The 23,464-nt window shown below is 41.5% G+C and overlaps 1 protein-coding gene across 1 annotated transcript in view; it reads right to left on the bottom strand.

Annotated features, from left to right (window-relative positions):
• Positions 1-23,464, bottom strand: part of HSD17B12 (hydroxysteroid 17-beta dehydrogenase 12) — a 412,681-nt gene that overhangs the window by 58,850 nt on the left and 330,367 nt on the right. Inside the window, exon 9 of the mRNA XM_053720221.1 lies at positions 171-236. Coding sequence (XP_053576196.1) covers positions 171-236 — 66 coding nt within the window. The remainder of the gene's footprint in view (positions 1-170; positions 237-23,464) is intronic.

The following is a 23,464-nucleotide window of genomic DNA, read 5'->3' as shown; positions in this document are numbered from 1 at the left end:
ACAATAACATTTAAATGGGAAAATATATATAAAACCAGGAGTTGGTGAGAGGTGCACGTCACATTCCTGAGTGGGTGAATGTGATCTCGGTGTTACCAAGACAGCCGCTGTTGCTGTGGAAACCACACAATAACAATGATGCTTGAATGAAACGCCTTCCACTCACTCACCTGCACAGTGAGACCCTTACTTCTGTACTCTGCCTGCAGACCACGGGAAAAGAAATCCACAAAAGCCTGTTGACGAAATGGAGAGACAAGGGTGCAGAAAGAGTAGGGGAATGAAAGGGTGAGAAAGAGAGAAGTGGAAAGAGAAAGATTATGAAAAAGGTGAAATTGTACAATAAAAAAGGAGAAGAAATGGATAGAGAGGGGGAAGAGAAAGAAGAAATCAAATATTACCATCAAGTGTAGGCTTTGGACTAAACAAACTATTTCATCATCAGATAAAATATAAGGGCCGTAGGTTCTCATTATCTATAGGGGCAAATAGGTAGCTAGTGTAGGGCACACAGCACCAATTATTATTCAGAGAGTCAGGGCCAATGATTATCTGTAGACAAATCTAGAAGCTTAGACCTGGGTTCTTTGCTTAAAAGGGACAGTAAAGTCAAAATTAAACTTTTATGATTAGGATGGATCGTGCAGCTTTAATCAACTTTCCAATTTCTGTTATCAAATCTGCTTTGTTCTCTTGGTATCGTTTCTTGAAGAGTAAAACCAGGTAGGCTCACAAGAGCTCAGGAGTGTGCACGTGTCTTTAGCACTCTATGGCAGCAGTGTTTTGCAACATTGTATAACAAAGCTACAAATAATGTTGAAAATCACTGCTGTCATAGAATGCTAAAGACATGTGCACACTCCTGAGCTCTTGTGAGCCTACCTGGTTTTACTCTTCAAGAAACGATACCAAGAGAACAAAGAAAATGTAAGATTAAATTGGAAAGTTGTTTAAAGCTGCATGCTCTATCCGAATCATGAAAGTTTAATTTTGACTTAACTGTCCCTTTAATTAGTAGCCAATGTTTTATGGCTCTAAACATCATAAAAACCTGTTCTACATTAGTGGTGTGACAAAGGGATTAAAAAAGGTTATGAATTGAAGGAACACGATTCAGAATGTTAGCATAGTCCTTCACTAAAGCAAACCCATACCTTATCTATTAATACATCTGGATAACCCCTTAACATCGTGCCTAATGTCACCCTGTCTCCATTAGCTATATTTTTATCTTATTCTGAAACACAAAAACATAATTTATGTAAGAACTTACCTGATAAATTCATTTCTTTCATATTGGCAAGAGTCCATGAGCTAGTGACGTATGGGATATACAATCTTACCAGGAGGGGCAAAGTTTCCCAAACCTCAAAATGCCTATGAATACACCCCTCACCACACCCACAATTCAGTTTAACGAATAACCAAGTAGTGGGGTGATAAAGAAAGGAGTAAAAAGCATCAACAAAGGAATTTGGAAATAATTGTGCTTTATACAACAAAAAAAAAACAGAATTTATGTTTACCTGATAAATTACTTTCTCCAACGGTGTGTCCGGTCCACGGCGTCATCCTTACTTGTGGGATATTCTCCTCCCCAACAGGAAATGGCAAAGAGCCCAGCAAAGCTGGTCACACGATCCCTCCTAGGCTCCGCCTACCCCAGTCATTCGACCGACGTTAAGGAGGAATATTTGCATAGGAGAAACCATATGGTACCGTGGTGACTGTAGTTAAAGAAAATAAATTATCAGACCTGATTAAAAAAACCAGGGCGGGCCGTGGACCGGACACACCGTTGGAGAAAGTAATTTATCAGGTAAACATAAATTCTGTTTTCTCCAACATAGGTGTGTCCGGTCCACGGCGTCATCCTTACTTGTGGGAACCAATACCAAAGCTTTAGGACACGGATGAAGGGAGGGAGCAAATCAGGTCACCTAAATGGAAGGCACCACGGCTTGCAAAACCTTTCTCCCAAAAATAGCCTCAGAAGAAGCAAAAGTATCAAACTTGTAAAATTTGGTAAAAGTGTGCAGTGAAGACCAAGTCGCTGCCCTACATATCTGATCAACAGAAGGAATTGTTCAAAATTTACCAAATTTTCACCACAGTGTCTTAAAGCCTTAAAAGTATTGCACACCAAATTTGGAAGCTTTAACCCTTAAAATAACGGAACCGGAGCCGTTTTGAACTTTAACCCCTTTACAGTCCCTGGTATCTGCTTTGCTGAGACCCAACCAAGCCCCAAGGGGAATACGATACCAAATGACGCCTTCAGAAAGTCTTTTCTAAGTATCAGAGCTCCTCTCACATGCGACTGCATGCCATGCCTCTCAAAAACAAGTGCGCAACACCGGCGCGAAAATGAGGCTCTGCCTATGCTTTGGGAAAGCCCCTAAAGAATAAGGTGTCTAAAACAGTGCCTGCCGATATTATTATATCAAAATACCCAGATAAAATGATTCCTCAAGGCTAAATATGTGTTAATAATCAATCGATTTAGCCCAAAAAAAGTCTACAGTCTTAATAAGCCCTTTTTGAAGCCCTTATTTACAATCGTAATAAACATGGCTTACCGGATCCCAGAGGGAAAATGACAGCTTCCAGCATTACATCGTCTTGTTAGAATGTGTCATACCTCAAGCAGCAAGAGACTGCTCACTGTTCCCCCAACTGAAGTTAATTGCTCTCAACAGTCCTGTGTGGAACAGCCATGGATTTTAGTGACGGTTGCTAAAATCATTTTCCTCATACAAACAGAAATCTTCATCTCTTTTCTGTTTCTGAGTAAATAGTACATACCAGCACTATTTCAAAATAACAAACTCTTGATTGAATAATAAAAACTACAGTTAAACACTAAAAAACTCTAAGCCATCTCCGTGGAGATGTTGCCTGTACAACGGCAAAGAGAATGACTGGGGTAGGCGGAGCCTAGGAGGGATCGTGTGACCAGCTTTGCTGGGCTCTTTGCCATTTCCTGTTGGGGAGGAGAATATCCCACAAGTAAGGATGACGCCGTGGACCGGACACACCTATGTTGGAGAAATCATACCCACCATAAAAAAAGGGTGGGCCTCATGGACTCTTGCCAATATGAAAGAAATTAATTTATCAGGTAAGTTCTTACATAAATTAGGTTTTCTTTCATGTAATTGGCAGGAGTCCATGAGCTAGTGACATATGGGATAGCAATACCCAAGGTGTGGAACTCTACACAAGAGTCACTAGAGAGAGAGGGATAAAATAAAAACAGCCATTTTCCGCTGAAAAAAAAATAATCCACAACCCAAAATATAAATTTAATCTTATAAATGAAAGGAAAAAACTTAAAGGGACAGTCAAGGCCAAAAAAAAACTTATTTTTCAAATAGGGCATGTAATTTTAAACAACTTTCCAATTTACTTTTATCAACAATTTTGCTTTGTTCTCTTGGTATTCTAGTTGAAAGCTAAACCTAGGAAGGCTCATATGATAATTTCTAAGCCCTTGAAGGCCGCCTCTAATCACATGCTTTGTATTTGCTTTTCACAGCAGGGGAGAGTAGTTCAGGTAAACCATATAGATAGAATTGTGATCACGCCCGTGGGTTGTGGCAGACACTGCACTAATTGGCTAAAATGCAAGTCAATAGATAATAACTAAAAGTCATGTGATTAGGGGCGGTCAGGAGATGCTTAGATACAAGCTAGTCACAGCAGTAAAAAGTGTATTAATATAACTGTGTTGGTTTTGCAAAACTGGGGAATGGGTAATAAAGGGATTATCTATCTTTTTAAACAACAAAAATTCTGGTGTTGACTGTCCCTTTAAATCAGAAGCAGAAGAATCAAACTGAAACAGCTGCCTGAAGAACTTTTCTACCAAAAACTGCTTCAGAAGAAGCAAATACATCAAAATGGTAGAATTTAGTAAATGTATGCAAAGAAGACAAGTTGTAGCTTTGCAAATCTGATCAACTGAAGCTTCATTCTTAAAAGCCCAGGAAGTGAAGACTGATCTAGTAGAATGAGCTGTAATTCTCTGAGGCGGGGCTTGACCCGACTTCAAATAAGCTTGATGAATCAAAAGCTTTAACCACTGAAACCAGAAAAGATAACAAATAGACTAGAAGTCTTCCTGAAATCTTTAGTAGCTTCAACATAATATTTTAAAGCTCTCACCACATCCAAAGAATGTAAGGACCTTTCCAAAGAATTCTTAGGATTAGGACACAAGGAAGGGACAACAATTTCTCTATTAATGTTGTTAGAATTTACAACCTTAGGTAAGAATTTAAATGAAGTCCGCAAAACTGCCTTATCCTGATGAAAAATCAGAAAAGGTGATTCACAAGAGAGCTGATAATTCAGAAACTCTTCTAGCAGAAGAGATGGCCAAAAGGAACAACACTTTCCAAGAAAGTATTTTAATGTCCAAAGGATGCATAGGTTCAAATGGAGGAGCCTGTAAAGCCTTCAAAACCAAATTAAGACTCCAAGGAGGAGAGATTGATTTAATGACAGGCTTGATACAAACCAAAGCCTGCACAAAACAATGAATATCAGGAAGTTTAGCAATCTTTCTGTGAAATAAGACAGAAAGAGCAGAGATTTGTCAATTCAAGGAACTTGCAGACAAACCTTTATCCAAACCATCCTGAAGAAACTGTAAAATTCTAGGAATTCTAAAAGAATGCCAAGAAAATTTATGAGAGGAACACCATCGCCTAGATTACGAGTCTTGCGTTAGCCTTAAAAAGCAGCGTTGAGAGGTCCCAACGCTGCTTTTTAACGCCCGCTGGTATTACGAGTCTGGCAGATACAGGTGTACCTCTCACTTTTCTTCCGTGACTCGAGCTTACCGCAAATCCCCTTACGTCAATCGCGTATCCTATCTTTTTAATGGGATTTGCCTAACGCTGGTATTATGAGTCTTGGAAGAAGTGAGCGGAAAAAGTAAACAAGGAGGATCACACTAGCAGTAAAGCGTAAAAACTCACAGAATACAAATACTCCAAATAGCCGATAGAGACCGATATTAGTCCAATACTGAATAGACAAACTTTCAGACAGAACTTCCCTCTTCACCTGCCACACCGCAAACGAACAACCCCTTATATTCAGCTTTCAGCGTTACCTTGATTCTGTGATGCGCTGCTGTATATTCTCCTGGGGCGGCTTACATTCGGTCTGGCAGAGGTGGCGACCACAGAGTAAGTGCGACCGTCAACCTCAATCCTTTCACCGGTAATCCCAATCGGGGGTGCAGGGCTTACTTCCGGAAGTGACGTCAGGTCACCGGTCTCCGTAACCGTTCCGTTATCCTCTGGCTATATTGGTGGGTATGATGGCAAATGCTCAAACCAGCTTACCAGGACCTAAGAACAAGGGCTCCTCACAACCCTTTAAAAATGCAAAAATAGAAAAAAGGAAACGGTCCCAAAAAGGTAAGCTAAAAACAGATACTTTATTGTTCCATTTAAAACAGGCGTAGAATATAGAAAAACATTTAAAAATGTGATGGAAAAGGGTCTAACGCGTTTCGGCTAGCTGTTGCCGTATTCATAGACCATATCCTATGACCACAAACTTAGTTGTTATATAGATCTATAGTTAATTAGTTAATTAATTCTACCTGCTGGACTTAACTCCTTACACGCTAACTGCTGGAATGTGGATAAGGCCAAATTATCAAGAAGTTATATCAGACAGCTATCATACACATTAGGAAATATTTATAAATCAACATTGAAATAATTCAGAAACAAAAACAACTTTTAAATTTATATGTTCATAATTAAACTGAAAAATAATCCTATGTTCAAAATATTTTAAAATATATTCCTATGTGTAGGTAATTAAGCAAACAAGTTATTTCACATATGTATACAGAGCTTAGGGACAAAGAGACCTAAAAATCAGTACAAGATATCATCACAGATAAATTCAGTATATTAATAATATATTAAAAGAATCAAGACATTAAGTATAAATCATTTACATATAATAATTTTTTTTTTTTAAAAAAAGCAATACTAGCTCTTAATATATAGTAAATATATAGACAATTTGTCAAATATTTTTAAACCTATCTTGAAACTTTTAATCAAAAATATATACGATTAAACAGCAACATACATTGTCTGGATATCTGGATATGATTCTAATGACTTTATTACTCCCAAAAATGTACAAGGTCATATTCAGAATTATACCCCATGGGGACCGGTGTCTTCAATTTAAATATCCAATAGACCTCTTGTCTACCTAGAATTTGTGATCTATCTCCTCCTCGACTTGGGGTTTTAACAGCTTCTATGATGTTCCAGCTGAAGGATTTAACAGATTGATTATGCTCAAAAATAAAGTGTCTGCTCAATTCTGAGCAGGGTACCTTATTTCTTATATCTCCTAGATGTTCTCTTATACGTGTTCTCACATCACGCGTTGTGAGACCCACGTATTGACCCTTACAAAGTGTGCATTCAACTAAGTAAATCACATAACAAGAACTGCAATTGACACATCCCTGTACATTAAAGCTTTCTCCTGTTACATGTGATGTAAAAGTACTTGTCACATTGTGGTACTCGCATGCTTTGCAGCGACTACTGCCGCATTTAAAGCTGCCACTGTGTTTTAACCATGAGCTATCATCTCTATTCCTTTTAGTTTTGAGCATACTGGGGGATAACACATTGGCCAATGTGCTATTCTTAGAATAAACAAATTTACAGCCATCACTTATAATATCCTTCAATATATCGTCTCCATATAAAATGGGAAGATATTTTTTTATAATACCACAAATGTTATTATATTGATTAGAATATTTAGTGATGAATATAGGTCTTGTGTCCACTTTCTGCACTTTTTTATTTTGTAATAGATCTTTTCTCTTATAGTTATCAACCTCTTTTTTGATTCTCAAGACTTCCGTTTTCTGATAACCTCTTTCTGTCAGACGCTCAACTAAATTTTCACTTTCCCTTGCATAGTCTGTTTCCTTAGAGCAATTTCTTTTTACTCGCATCATCTGACCTTTTACGATACCTTTGAATACATGTTTGGGATGACTACTGGTGGCATATAATAGGGCATTACCAGCAATAGGTTTTCGATATAAGGTAGTGTTTACACAGCTATTGACAATTTCTCCCTTTAATACAATATCCAAAAAGTTGATTTCCTCTCTATTCCACTCTTTGGTGAATTTTAAACCCATATGGTTAGTGTTAAGATAGTTCACAAACCTATCTGCCTCAATCTCATCACCTTCCCATATCAATATAAGGTCATCAATGAACCTTTAATATTGAATTATATGCCTGTTAAAGGGGTTGTTGTCACTATAGATATATGTTTCCTCAAGCCATCCCATTACCAAGTTCGCATATGAGGGCGCAAAGCGTGCCCCCATAGCCGTCCCTTGTTGTTGCACAAAGTAATCATTTTCAAAAAGAAAACTATTGTGTTGAAGTAGAAATTCTATTACCTTCAGCACATATAGTTTAAAATCATCATTCATTTTGGTGTCTCTATCCAGATAGTATTGTACAGCTTGCAGGCCTATAGTGTGTGGAATGGATGAATATAATGAGATGGCATCTATAGTCAACCAACTATATTTTTCATACCACTCATGTTCTCCAAAAATATTTAGGACATGAGTGGTATCTCTTGTATAGCTGCTCAATCCAAGAACATAAGGCTGTAGTATATCATCCACCCATTCTGATAGTAGTTCCAATAGGGAACCATTACCGGACACAATCGGTCTTCCCTTTATATCGTTTAATCCTTTATGTGTCTTGGGTAGATGATAGAACACAGCTGTTCTTGGATGTTCTATATACAAATAATCAAAAGTAGACTTGTCAATGAAGCCATATCTCCTGCCTTCATTGAGAAGTTTAAGCAGTTGTCTTTGAAAGTCAAAACGTGGATTAAAGGAGACCTTCTTGTAGACATTAGTGTCTTCCAATTGCCTCTTAGCTTCTCCTATATACCACGTTCTGTCACAGACAACAACACTACTGCCTTTATCAGCTCTCTTAATAACAAGGTTCTCATTTTGTTCAAGAGCTCTCAGTGCATCTCTTTCCCTTTTAGTGAGGTTATTCGTAGTGTGTCTTAAATTCATTTAACATGGTCAAATCCTCAACCACTCTTTTCTGAAACAGCTCCAGTTGCTTACCCCTAGATTGTAGGGGATAAAAGCTGGATTTACATTTATAGCCATCATTTTTATTTTTATTCAATGAATTCTCATCTTCTGTGAGACTTTCTCCTTCCATTAACAATTGCTCTAGATCTTTATATGCACAAACATCTTGAAAACTCATGCTACTGGCTGCATTGCTAGCCATAGTATTAACATGGGTTCCAACAGTCTCTCTATTTTCATTCTCTTTGTAAAAATGTTTTTTTAGGGTTAGTGACCTTACAAATTTGTTTATATCCAAAATTGTCTGAAAGAGACCGAAATCTTTCGATGGACAAAAACTGAGCCCATAACTTAAAACTCTTTCTTCGGTCTCACTTAGACAATGTTTGGATATATTTATCACTGTGTTTAGACATATTTGCGATTGTGTTTGTTTTCCCTCAAGGTGTATCTTTCTTGTTTCTTCTCTATTTTTCTTTGATCTTTTAGAATCGTTTGCTGACCCCCTCCTTTTATGGTCTTGGGGTCCCCTTGAAAATCCTCTACCTGCTTTTTATCTTTTGGTCTGGTACTGTGTTCTCTGGAATTTAATTGCACATTCTCTACATTTGTGCTAGCAATTTGTGTTTCTATATTAGTTAATGCTTCCTGTTCTCCAGCATCAAAATCTTCTGATCTGGTTTCCCAGTCAGAAGCTGAGCTACCATCTGAGATAGAGAAATCAGTGCCTGAAGCAGAACCTTCCTCATCCGTGTATTCTTGTCTATCCATGGCAAAACTAACTTTCTTTCTATTTCGCCTATTTCTCTTATGATGTGATTTACCTAAGTCACTAGCGTCACTCTTAGTCTGATTTGTCTTATCATCAGAGGATAGTATTTTATTCACACTATTCTGTGCAGTACGCATAACTCTCCTAAACTTTCTACGCCATATATAAACAGTTTTATTAGCATAGTCTTTACTATCTCTTTGGTACTTCACATATTTAGTGTTCATAATACTCTGCTTAGTAGCTTCTATAGTCTCCTGGAGTATGGTGTCAAACTTAGCATATTTTCCATCATCCTGGTATTTATACATTTCATTTTGCAAAGCACAGATCTCATCCTTTAACTTCTGTAATTAAGCAGATTTATGTTTAATCAGAAGTCCCATTAATCTAATGGAGCACTCAGTCAAAATGTCATTCCATTCCATAATAAATTCCTGATTATCTGTTTCAAATGTAGGGAACTTTTGCAGCCTAAGACCGCGTGGTATCATCCCTCTCCTGGCAAGACTTCTACCGCATTTAAAAGTCAGTAGTTAAGAGTTTTATGGGCTAACGCCGTAACATAAAACTCTTAACTAAAGTGCTAAAAAGTACACTAACACCCATAAACTACCTATTAACCCCTAAACCGAGGCCCCCCCCACATCGGAAACACTTTAATATATTAACCCCTAATCTGCCGATCGGACATTGCAGACACTTTAATATATTAACCCCTAAACCGCCACACTCCCGCCTCGCAAACACTAGTTAAATTTTATTAACCCCTAATCTGCCGTCCCTAACATCGCCGGCACCTACTTACATTTATTAACCCCTAATCTGCCATCCCCCAATGTCGCCGCTACTATATTAAAGGTATTAACCCCTAAACCTAATCTCCCTTAACTTAAATTAATTTAAAATAATCTAAATAAAATTACTACAATTAAATAAATTAATCCTATTTAAAACTCAATACTTAACTATACAATAAAACCTAAGCTAGCTACAATATAACCAATAGTTACATTGTATCTATCTTAGGGTTTATATTTATTTTACAGGCAACTTTGCATTTATTTTAACTAGGTAGAATAGTTATTAACTATTTAATAACTACCTAGTTAAAATACATACAAATATACCTGTAAAATAAATCCTAACCTAAGTTACAATTACACCTAACACTACACTATCATTAAATAAATTACCTAAACTACCTACAATTAATTACAATTAATTTAAATAAACTAAATTACAGGGGGAAAAAAAAGAATTACAAGAATTTTAAACTAATTACACCTACTCTAATCCCCCTAATAAAATAAAAAAGCCCCCCAAAATAATAAAATTCCCTACCCTACACTAAATTACAAATAGCCCTTAAAAGGGCCTTTTGCGGGGCATTGCCCCAAACTAATCAGCTCTTTCACCTGTAAAAAAACAAAAATACCCCCCCCCCAACAGTAAAACCCACCACCCACACACCCAACCCTACTCTAAAACCCACCCAATCCGCCCTTCAAAAAACCTAACACTACCCCCTGAAGATCTCCCTACCTTGAGCCGTCTTCACCAAGCTGGGCACAAGTGGACCTCCAGAGGGGCAGAAGTCTTCATCCGATCCGGGCAGAAGAGGTCCTCCAAGCGGCAGAAGTCTTCATCCATCCGGAGCGGATCCATCTTCAATCCAGCCGACGCGGAGCCATCCTCTTCCATCGACGTCCTAACGAAGAATGAAGGTTCCTTTAAATGACGTCATCCAAGATGGCGTCCCTTGAATTCCGATTGGCTGATAGGATTTTATCAGCCAATCGGAATTAAGGTAGGAAAAATCCTATTGGCTGATCCAATCAGCCAATAGGATTGAGCTCGCATTCTATTGGCTGATTGGAACAACTGGACATCCGAACAAGATCTGCATACCAAAACCTGTGAGGCCATGCTGGAGCCACCAGCAGCACAAACGATTGCTCCATGATGATTTTGGAGATCACTCTCGGAAGAAGAACTAGAGGCGGGAAAATATAAGCAGGTTGATAACACCAAGGAAGTGTCAACGCATCCAATGCTTCCGCCTGAGAATCCCTGGAACTGGGAAGTTTCTTGATTAGATGAGATGCCATCAGATCTATTTCTGGAAGACCCCACATCTGAACAACTTGAGAAAACACATCTGAGTGGAGAGAAAACTCTCCTGGATGTAAAGCCTGATGACTGAGGTAATCTGCTTCCCAATTGTCTATACCTGGGATATGAACCTCAGAAATTAGACAGGAGCTGGATTCCGCCCAAACAAGTATCCAAGATACTTCTTTCATAGCTTGAGGACTGCGAGTCCCACCCTGATGATTGACATATGCCACAGTTGTGAAATTGTCGGTCTGAAAACAAATGAACGGTTCTCTCTTCAACAGAGGCCAAAACTGAAGAGCCCTGAGAATCGCACAGAGTTCCAAAATATTTATTGGTAATCTCGCCTCTTGAGATTTCCAAACCCCTTGTGCTGTCAGAGATCCCCAAACAGCTCCCCAACCTGAAAGACTCGCATCTGTTGTGATCATAGTCCAGGTTGGACGAACAAAAGAGGCCCCTAGAATAATACGATGGTGATCTAACCACTAAGTCAGAGATAGTCGAACATTGGGATTTAAGGATATTAATTGTGATATCCTTGTATAATCCCTGCACCATTGGTTCAGCATACAAAGCTGGAGAGGTCTCATATGAAAACGAGCAAAGGGGATCGCGTCCGATGCTGCAGTCATGAGACCTAAAACATAATTTATGCTTACCTGATAAATTCCTTTCTCCTGTAGTGTAGTCAGTCCACGGGTCATCCATTACTTATGGGATTATATCTCCTCCCTAACAGGAAGTGCAAGAGGATCACCCAAGCAGAGCTGCTATATAGCTCCTCCCCTCTACGTCATACCCAGTCATTCGACCGAAACCAAACGAGAAAGGAGAAACTATAGGGTGCAGTGGTGACTGGAGTTTAATTTAAAATTTAGACCTGCCGTAAAAACAGGGCGGGCCGTGGACTGACTACACTACAGGAGAAAGGAATTTATCAGGTAAGCATAAATTATGTTTTCTCCTGTTAAGTGTAGTCAGTCCACGGGTCATCCATTACTTATGGGATACCAATACCAAAGCTAAAAGTACACGGATGACGGGAGGGACAGGCAGGATCTTTACACGGAAGGAACCACTGCCTGAAGAACCTTTCTCCCAAAAACAGCCTCCGAAGAAGCAAAAGTGTCAAATTTGTAAAATTTCGAAAAGGTGTGAAGTGAAGACCAAGTTGCAGCCTTGCAAATCTGTTCAACAGAGGCCTCATTTTTAAAGGCCCAAGTGGAAGCCACAGCTCTAGTAGAATGAGCTGTAATTCTTTCAGGAGGCTGCTGTCCAGCAGTCTCATAGGCTAAATGTATTATGCTACGAAGCCAGAAAGAGAGAGAGGTAGCCGAAGTTTTTTGACCTCTCCTCTGTCCAGAATAAACGACAAACAGGGAAGAAGTTTGGCGAAAATCTTTAGTTGCCTGCAAATAAAATTTCAGGGCACGGACGACGTCCAGATTGTGCAGAAGTCGTTCCATCTTTGAAGAAGGATTAGGGCACAATGAAGGAACAACAATCTCTTGATTGATATTCCTGTTAGTGACTACCTTAGGTAAGAACCCAGGTTTAGTACGCAGAACTACCTTGTCTGAATGAAAAATCAGATAAGGAGAATCACAATGTAAGGCCGATAACTCAGAGACTCTTCGAGCCGAGGTAATAGCCATTAAAAACAGAACTTTCCAAGATAACAGCTTGATATCGATGGAATGAAGGGGTTCAAACGGAACACCCTGTAAAACGTTAAGAACTAAGTTTAAGCTCCACGGCGGAGCAACAGTTTTAAACACAGGCTTAATCCTGGCCAAAGCCTGACAAAAAGCCTGAACGTCTGGAACTTCTGACAGACGTCTGTGTAAAAGGATGGACAGAGCTGAGATCTGTCCCTTTAACGAACTAGCAGATTAACCCTTTTCTAAACCTTCTTGTAGAAAAGACAATATCCTAGGAATCCTAACCTTACTCCATGAGTAACTCTTGGATTCGCACCAATGCAAGTATTTACGCCATATTTTATGGTAAATTTTCCTGGTAACAGGTTTCCTAGCCTGTATTAAGGTATCAATCACTGACTCTGAGAATCCACGCTTTGATAGAATCAAGCGTTCAATCTCCATGCAGTCAGCCTCAGAGAAATTAGATTTGGATGTTTGAAAGGACCCTGAATCAGAAGGTCCTGTCTCAGAGGCAGAGACCATGGTGGACAGGACGACATGTCCACTAGATCTGCATACCAGGTCCTGCGTGGCCACGCAGGTGCTATTAGAATCACTGATGCTCTCTCCTGTTTGATCCTGGCAATCAATCGAGGAAGCACCGGGAAGGGTGGATACACATAAGCCATGTTGAAGACCCAAGGTGCTGTCAGAGCATCTATCAGTACCGCTCCCGGGTCCCTGGACCTGGATCCGTAACAAGGAAGCTTGGCGTTCTGGCGAGACGCCATGAGATCCAGATCTGGTTTGCCCCAACGCCGAAGCAGTTGGGCAAATACCTCCGGATGAAGTTCCCACTCCCCCGGATGAAAAGTCTGGCGACTTAGGAAATCCGCCTCCCAGTTCTCCACGCCTGGGATGTGGATCGCTGACAGGTGGCAAGAGTGAGACTCTGCCCAGCGAATTATCTTTGAGACTTCCATCATCGCTAGGGAACTCCTTGTCCCTCCCTGATGGTTGATGTAAGCCACAGTCGTGATGTTGTCCGACTGGAACCTGATGAACCTCAGAGTTGCTAACTGAGGCCAAGCCAGAAGAGCATTGAAAACCGCTCTTAATTCCAGAATGTTTATTGGAAGGAGTTTCTCCTCCTGAGTCCATGATCCCTGAGCCTTCAGGGAATTCCAGACAGCGCCCCAACCTAGCAGGCTGGCGTCTGTTGTTACAATCATCCAATCTGGCCTGCTGAAGGGCATCCCCCTGGACAGATGTGGCCGAGAAAGCCACCATAGAAGAGAATCTCTGGTCTCTTGATCCAGATTCAGCATAGGGGACAAATCTGAGTAATCCCCATTCCACTGACTTAGCATGCACAATTGCAGTGGTCTGAGATGCAGGCGTGCAAAAGGAACTATGTCCATTGCCGCTACCATTAAGCCGATTACCTCCATGCATTGAGCCACTGACGGGTGTTGAATGGAATGAAGGACACGGCAAGCATTTAGAAGTTTTGTTAACCTGTCCTCTGTCAGGTAAATTTTCATTTCTCCAACATAGGTGTGTCCGGTCCACGGCGTCATCCTTACTTGTGGGATATTCTCTTCCCCAACAGGAAATGGCAAAGAGCCCAGCAAAGCTGGTCACATGATCCCTCCTAGGCTCCGCCTACCCCAGTCATTCTCTTTGCCGTTGTACAGGCAACATCTCCACGGAGATGGCTTAGAGTTTTTTAGTGTTTAACTGTAGTTTTTCATTATTCAATCAAGAGTTTGTTATTTTCAAATAGTGCTGGTACGTACTATTTACTCAGAAACAGAAAAGAGATGAAGAATTCTGTTTGTATGAGGAAAATGATTTTAGCAACCGTAACTAAAATCCATGGCTGTTCCACACAGGACTGTTGAGAGCAATTAACTTCAGTTGGGGGAACAGTTTGCAGTCCTTTGCTGCTTGAGGTATGACACATTCTAACAAGACGATGTAATGCTGGAAGCTGTCATTTTCCCTATGGGATCCGGTAAGCCATGTTTATTACGATTGTAAATAAGGGCTTCACAAGGGCTTATTTAGACTGTAGACCTTTTTTTTGGGCTAAATCGATTGATATTAACACTTATTTAGCCTTGAGGAATCATTTATTCTGGGTATTTTGATATAATAATATCGGCAGGCACTGTTTTAGACACCTTATTCTTTAGGGGCTTTCCCAAAGCATAGGCAGAGTCTCATTTTCGCGCCGGTGTTGCGCACTTGTTTTTGAGAGGCATGGCATGCAGTCGCATGTGAGAGGAGCTCTGATACTTATAAAAGACTTCTGAAGGCGTCATTTGGTATCGTATTCCCCTTTGGGTTTGGTTGGGTCTCAGCAAAGCAGATACCAGGGACTGTAAAGGGGTTAAAGCTTAAAACGGCTCCGGTTCCGTTATTTTAAGGGTTAAAGCTTCCAAAATTGGTGTGCAATATTTTCAAGGCTTTAAGACACTGTGGTGAAAGTTTGGTGAATTTTGAACAATTCCTTCATGTTTTTTCGCAATTGCAGTAATAAAGTGTGTTCAGTTTAAAATTTAAAGTGACAGTAACGGTTTTATTTCAAAACGTTTTTTGTACTTTCTTATCAAGTTTATGCCTGTTTAACATGTCTGAACTACCAGATAGACTGTGTTCTGAATGTGGGGAAGCCAGAATTCCTATTCATTTAAATAAATGTGATTTATGTGATAATGACAATGATGCCCAAGATGATTCCTCAAGTGAGGGGAGTAAGCATGGTACTGCATCATTCCCTCCTTCGTCTACACGAGTCTTGCCCACTCAGGAGGCCCCTAGTACATCTAGCGCGCCAATACTCCTTACTATGCAACAATTAACGGCTGTAATGGATAATTCTGTCAAAAACATTTTAGCCAAAATGAACCCTTGTCAGCGTAAGCGTGGATGCTCTGTTTTAGTTACTGAAGAGCATGACGACGCTGATATTAATATCTCTGAAGGGCCCCTAACCCAATCTGAGGGGGCCAGGGAGGTTTTGTCTGAGGGAGAAATTACTGATTTAGGGAACATTTCTCAGCAGGCTGAATCTGATGTGATTACTTTTAAATTTAAATTGGAACATCTCCGCATTTTGCTTAAGGAGGTATTATCCACTCTGGATGATTGTGAAAATTTGGTCATCCCAGAGAAACTATGTAAAATGGACAAGTTCCTAGAGGTGCCGGGGCTCCCAGAAGCTTTTCCTATACCCAAGCGGGTGGCGGACATTGTTAATAAAGAATGGGAAAGGCCCGGTATTCCTTTCGTCCCTCCCCCCATATTTAAAAAATTGTTTCCTATGGTCGACCCCAGAAAGGACTTATGGCAGTCAGTCCCCAAGGTCGAGGGAGCGGTTTCTACTTTAAACAAACGCACCACTATTCCCATAGAGGATAGTTGTGCTTTCAAAGATCCTATGGATAAAAAATTAGAAGGTTTGCTTAAAAAGATGTTTGTTCAGCAGGGTTACCTTCTACAACCCATTTCATGCATTGTCCCTGTCACTACAGCCGCATATTTCTGGTTTGATGAACTGATTAAGGTGCTCGATAGTGACTCTCCTCCTTATGAGGAGATTATGGACAGAGTCAATGCTCTCAAATTGGCTAATTCTTTCACTCTAGACGCCTCTTTGCAATTGGCTAAGTTAGCGGCTAAGAATTCTGGGTTTGCTATTGTGGCGCGCAGAGCGCTTTGGTTGAAATCTTGGTCGGCTGATGCGTCTTCCAAGAACAAGCTACTAAACATTCCTTTCAAGGGGAAAACGCTGTTTGGTCCTGACTTGAAAGAGATTATCTCGGATATCACTGGGGGTAAGGGCCATGCCCTTCCTCAGGATCGGCCTTTCAAGGCAAAAAATAGACCTAATTTTCGTCCCTTTCGTAAAAACGGACCAGCCCAAGGTGCTACGTCCTCTAAACAAGAGGGTAATACTTCTCAGGCCAAGCCAGCTTGGAGACCAATGCAAGGCTGGAACAAGGGAAAGCAGGCCAAGAAACCTGCCACTGCTACCAAGACAGCATGAAATATCGGCCCCCGATCCGGGACCGGATCTGGTGGGGGGCAGACTCTCTCTCTTCGCTCAGGCTTGGGCAAGAGATGTTCTGGATCCTTGGGCGCTAGAAATAGTCTCCCAGGGTTATCTTCTGGAATTCAAGGGACTTCCCCCAAGGGGGAGGTTCCACAGGTCTCAGTTGTCTTCAGACCACATAAAAAGACAGGCGTTCTTACATTGTGTAGAAGACCTGTTAAAAATGGGAGTGATTCATTCTGTTCCATTGAGAGAACAAGGGATGGGGTTCTACTCCAATCTGTTCATAGTTCCCAAAAAAGAGGGAACGTTCAGACCAATCCTAGATCTCAAGATCTTAAACAAATTTCTCAAGGTCCCATCGTTCAAGATGGAAACCATTCGAACTATCCTTCCTTCCATCCAGGAAGGTCAATTCATGACCACGGTGGATTTAAAGGATGCGTATCTACATATTCCTATCCACAAGGAACATCATCGGTTCCTAAGGTTTGCATTCCTGGACAAACATTACCAGTTCGTGGCGCTTCCTTTCGGATTAGCCACTGCTCCAAGGATTTTCACAAAGGTACTAGGGTCCCTTCTAGCGGTGCTAAGACCAAGGGGCATTGCAGTAGTACCTTACCTGGACGACATTCTGATTCAAGCGTCGTCCCTCCCTCGAGCAAAGGCTCACACGGACATCGTCCTGGCCTTTCTCAGATCGCACGGCTGGAAAGTGAACGTGGAAAAGAGTTCTCTATCCCCGTCAACAAGGGTTCCCTTCTTGGGAACAATTATAGACTCCTCAGAAATGAGGATTTTTCTAACAGAGGCCAGAAAGACAAAACTTCTGGACTCTTGTCGAATACTTCATTCCGTTCCTCTTCCTTCCGTAGCTCAGTGCATGGAAGTGATCGGGTTGATGGTAGCGGCAATGGACATAGTTCCTTTTGCGCGCATTCATCTAAGACCATTGCAACTGTGCATGCTCAGTCAGTGGAATGGGGACTATACAGACTTGTCTCCAAAGATACAAGTAAATCAGAGGACCAGAGACTCACTCCGTTGGTGGCTGTCCCTGGACAACCTGTCACGAGGGATGACATTCCGCAGACCAGAGTGGGTCATTGTCACGACCGACGCCAGTCTGATGGGCTGGGGCGCGGTCTGGGGATCCCTGAAAGCTCAGGGTCTTTGGTCTCGGGAAGAATCTCTTCTACCGATAAATATTCTGGAACTGAGAGCGATATTCAATGCTCTCAAGGCTTGGCCTCAGCTAGCGAGGACCAAGTTCATACGGTTTCAATCAGACAACATGACGACTGTTGCGTACATCAACCATCAGGGGGGAACAAGGAGTTCCCTAGCGATGGAAGAAGTGACCAAGATTATTCTATGGGCGGAGTCTCACTCCTGCCACCTGTCTGCTATCCACATCCCGGGAGTGGAAAATTGGGAAGCGGATTTTCTGAGTCGTCAGACATTGCATCCGGGGGAGTGGGAACTCCATCCGGAAATCTTTGCCCAAGTCACTCAACTATGGGGCATTCCAGACATGGATCTGATGGCCTCTCGTCAGAACTTCAAAGTTCCTTGCTACGGGTCCAGATCCAGGGATCCCAAGGCGGCTCTAGTGGATGCACTAGTAGCACCTTGGACCTTCTAACTAGCTTATGTGTTCCCGCCGTTTCCTCTCATCCCCAGGCTGGTAGCCAGGATCAATCAGGAGAGGGCGTCGGTGATCTTGATAGCTCCTGCGTGGCCACGCAGGACTTGGTATGCAGATCTGGTGAATATGTCATCGGCTCCACCTTGGAAGCTACCTTTGAGACGAGACCTTCTTGTTCAGGGTCCGTTCGAACATCCGAATCTGGTTTCACTCCAGCTGACTGCTTGGAGATTGAACGCTTGATTTTATCGAAGCGAGGTTTCTCAGATTCTGTTATCGATACTCTTGTTCAGGCCAGAAAGCCTGTAACTAGAAAGATTTACCACAAAATTTGGAAAAAATATATCTGTTGGTGTGAATCTAAAGGATTCCCTTGGGACAAGGTTAAGATTCCTAGGATTCTATCCTTCCTTCAAGAAGGATTGGAAAAAGGATTATCGGCAAGTTCCCTGAAGGGACAGATTTCTGCCTTGTCGGTGTTACTTCACAAAAAACTGGCAGCTGTGCCAGATGTTCAGGCCTTTGTTCAGGCTCTGGTCAGAATCAAGCCTGTTTACAAACCTTTGACTCCTCCTTGGAGTCTCAATTTAGTTCTTTCAGTTCTTCAGGGGGTTCCGTTTGAACCCTTACATTCCGTTGATATTAAGTTATTATCTTGGAAAGTTTTGTTTTTAGTTGCAATTTCTTCTGCTAGAAGAGTTTCAGAATTATCTGCTCTGCAGTGTTCTCCTCCTTATCTGGTGTTCCATGCAGATAAGGTGGTTTTACGTACTAAACCTGGTTTTCTTCCAAAAGTTGTTTCTAACAAAAACATTAACCAGGAGATTATCGTACCTTCTCTGTGTCCGAAACCAGTTTCAAAGAAGGAACGCTTGTTGCACAATTTGGATGTTGTTCGCGCTCTAAAATTCTATTTAGATGCTACAAAGGATTTTAGACAAACATCTTCCTTGTTTGTTGTTTATTCAGGTAAAAGGAGAGGTCAAAAAGCAACTTCTACCTCTCTCTCTTTTTGGATTAAAAGCATCATCAGATTGGCTTACGAGACTGCCGGACGGCAGCCTCCCGAAAGAATCACAGCTCATTCCACTAGGGCTGTGGCTTCCACATGGGCCTTCAAGAACGAGGCTTCTGTTGATCAGATATGTAGGGCAGCGACTTGGTCTTCACTGCACACTTTTACCAAATTTTACAAGTTTGATACTTTTGCTTCTTCTGAGGCTATTTTTGGGAGAAAGGTTTTGCAAGCCGTGGTGCCTTCCATTTAGGTGACCTGATTTGCTCCCTCCCTTCATCCGTGTCCTAAAGCTTTGGTATTGGTTCCCACAAGTAAGGATGACGCCGTGGACCGGACACACCTATGTTGGAGAAAACAGAATTTATGTTTACCTGATAAATTTCTTTCTCCAACGGTGTGTCCGGTCCACGGCCCGCCCTGGTTTTTTAATCAGGTCTGATAATTTATTTTCTTTAACTACAGTCACCACGGTACCATATGGTTTCTCCTATGCTATTATTCCTCCTTAACGTCGGTCGAATGACTGGGGTAGGCGGAGCCTAGGAGGGATCATGTGACCAGCTTTGCTGGGCTCTTTGCCATTTCCTGTTGGGGAAGAGAATATCCCACAAGTAAGGATGACGCCGTGGACCGGACACACCGTTGGAGAAAGAAATTTATCAGGTAAACATAAATTCTGTTTTCTACAGAATCTATAAGAGTCCCCAAGAAGGGAACTCTTGTGAGTGGAGATAGAGAACTCTTTTCTACGTTCACCTTCCACCCATGCGACCTTAGAAATGCCAGAACTAACTCTGTATGAGACTTGGCAGTTTGGAAACTTGACGCTTGTATCAGAATGTCGTCTAGGTACGGAGCTACCGATATTCCTTGCGGTCTTAGTACCGCCAGAAGAGAGCCCAGAACCTTTGTAAAGATTCTTGGAGCCGTAGCTAACCCGAAGGGAAGAGCTACAAACTGGTAATGCCTGTTTAGGAAGGCAAACCTTAGGTACCGATAATGATCTTTGTGAATCGGTATGTGAAGGTAGGCATCCTTTAAATCCACTGTGGTCATGTACTGACCCTTTTGGATCATAGGTAAGATTGTCCGAATAGTTTCTATTTTGAACGATGGAACTCTTAGGAATTTGTTTAGGATCTTTAAGTCCAAGATTGGTCTGAAGGTTCCCTCTTTTTTAGGAACCACAAACGGATTTGAGTAAAACCCTTGTCCCTGTTCCGACCGCGGAACTGGGTGGATCACTCCCATTATTAAAAGGTCTTGTACACAGCGTAGAAACGCCTCTTTCTTTATCTGGTTTGCTGACAACCTTGAAAGATGAAATCTCCCTTGTGGAGGAGAAGCTTTGAAGTCCAGAAGATATCCCTGAGATATGATCTCTAACGCCCAGGGATCCTGGACATCTCTTGCCCAAACCTGGGCGAAGAGAGAAAGTCTGCCCACCACTAGATCCGTTTCCGGATCGGGGGCCCTCACTTCATGCTGTCTTAGGGGCGGCAGCATGCTTTCTGGCCTGCTTGCCCTTGTTCCAGGACTGGTTAGGTTTCCAACCCTGTCTGTAGCGAGCAACAGTTGCTTCCTGTTTTGGAGCGGAGGAAGTTGATGCTGCTCCTGCCTTGAAGTTACGAAAGGCACGAAAATTAGACTGTTTAGCCCTTGGTTTGGCTCTGTCTTGAGGCAGGGCATGGCCCTTACCTCCAGTAATGTCAGCGATAATTTCTTTCAAACCGGGCCCGAATAATGTTTGCCCTTTGAAAGGTATGTTAAGCAATTTAGATTTAGAAGTCACATCGGCTGACCAGGATTTAAGCCACAGCGCTCTGTGCGCTTGAATGGCGAATCCGGAGTTCTTAGCCGTAAGCTTAGTTAAGTGTACTACGGCATCAGAAATAAATGAATTAGCTAGCTTAAGGACTCTAAGCTTGTCTATAATCTCATCCAATGGAGCTGAGCTAATGGTCTCTTCCAGAGACTCAAACCAGAATGCCGCCGCAGCCGTGACAGGCGCAATGCATGCAAGGGGTTGTAATATAAAACCTTGTTGAACAAACATTTTCTTAAGGTAATCCTCTAACTTTTTATCCATTGGATCTGAAAAAGCACAGCTATCCTCCACCGGGATAGTGGTGCGCTTAGCCAGAGTAGAAACTGCTCCCTCCACCTTAGGGACCGTCTGCCATAAGTCCCGTGTGGTGGCGTCTATTGGAAACATTTTTCTAAATATAGGAGGGGGTGAAAAAGGCACACCGGGTCTATCCCACTCCTTGTTAATAATTTCTGTAAGCCTCTTAGGTATAGGAAATACATCAGTACACACCGGTACCGCATAGTATCTATCCAGCCTACATAATTTCTCTGGAATTGCAACCGTGTTACAATCATTCAGAGCCGCTAAAACCTCCCCTAGTAAAACACGGAGGTTCTCAAGCTTAAATTTAAAATTTGAAATGTCTGAGTCCAGTTTACTTGGATCAGATCCGTCACCCACAGAATGAAGCTCTCCGTCCTCATGTTCTGCAAATTGTGACGCAGTATCAGACATGGCTCTATTATTATCAGCGCACTCTGTTCTCACCCCAGAGTGGTCGCGATTACCCCTAAATTCTGGCAATTTAGATAATACTTCAGTCATAACATTAGCCATGTCTTGCAAAGTGATTTGTAAGGGCCGCCCTGATGTACTTGGCGCCACAATATCACGCACCTCCTGAGCGGGAGACGAAGGTACTGACACGTGAGGAGAGTTAGTCGGCATAACTTCCCCCTCGTTGTCTGGTGAAATTTTCTTTACATGTACAGATTGGCTTTTATTTAAAGTAGCATCAATGCAATTAGTACACAAATTTCTATTGGGCTCCACATTGGCCTTTAAACATATTGCACAAAGAGATTCCTCTGTGTCAGACATGTTTAAACAAACTAGCAATTAGACTAGCAAGCTTGGAAAATACTTTTCAAATAAATTTACAAGCAATATAAAAAAAACGTTACTGTGCCTTTAAGAAGCACAAAAAACTGTCACAGTTGAAATAACAATGAACCAAATTAGTTATAGCAACCAAATTTTCACAGTAAATGCATTAAGTTAGCAAAGGATTGCACCCACCAGCAAATGGATGATTAACCCCTTAGTACCCAAAAACGGATAACAATTTAATATAAGCGTTTTTATCACAGTCAAAACACAGTCTCACAGGTCTGCTGTGAGTGATTACCTCCCTCAAAACTAGTTTTGGAGACCCCTGGGCTCTGTAGAGACGTCCTGGATCATGGAGGAAGAAATAGGAAGACTGTGACTAAATTTTTACTGCGCAATAAAGCGCCAAAATAGGCCCCTCCCACTCATAATACAACAGTGGGGAAGCTCAGTAAACTGATTTTATTCATAAACAAACGACAGCCATGTGGAAAAATAATGCCCATAAAGTTTTATCACCAAGTACCTCAGAGAAAAACGATTAACATGCCAGTAAACGTTTTAAATATAAAATTATGAAATGTTATTAATAAGCCTGCTGCTAGTCGCTTTCACTGCAGTGGAGGCTCAAATATAAGTTAAATGTATACAGTATTTTCTTAGTGAAGTTCCATTCCCTAGAAATACCTCAGTGTAAACATACATACATATCAGCCTGATACCAGTCACTACTACTGCATTTAAGGCTGCACTTACATTACATCGGTATCAGCAGTATTTTCTCAGTCAATTCCATTCCTTAGAAAATAATATACTGCAACATACCTCCTTGCAGGTGAACCCTGCCCGCTGTCCCCTGTTCTGAAGTTACCTCACTCCTCAGAATGGCCGAGAACAGCAAATGGATCTTAGTTACGACCGCTAAGATCATACACAAACTCAGGTAGATTCTTCTTCTAATGCTGCCTGAGAAAGAACAACACACTCCGGTGCTGTTTAAAATAACAAACTTTTGATTGAAGAAATAAAAACTAAGTTTAACAACCACAGTCCTCTCACACGTCCTATCTATTAGTTAGGTGCAAGAGAATGACTGGGTATGACGTAGAGGGGAGGAGCTATATAGC

Source organism: Bombina bombina, chromosome 7, assembly GCF_027579735.1.
Source record: "Bombina bombina isolate aBomBom1 chromosome 7, aBomBom1.pri, whole genome shotgun sequence".
Taxonomy (NCBI): domain Eukaryota; kingdom Metazoa; phylum Chordata; class Amphibia; order Anura; family Bombinatoridae; genus Bombina; species Bombina bombina.
Note: the sequence above shows the minus strand (reverse complement) of the source record. Positions and strands in the feature narration are given on the sequence as shown.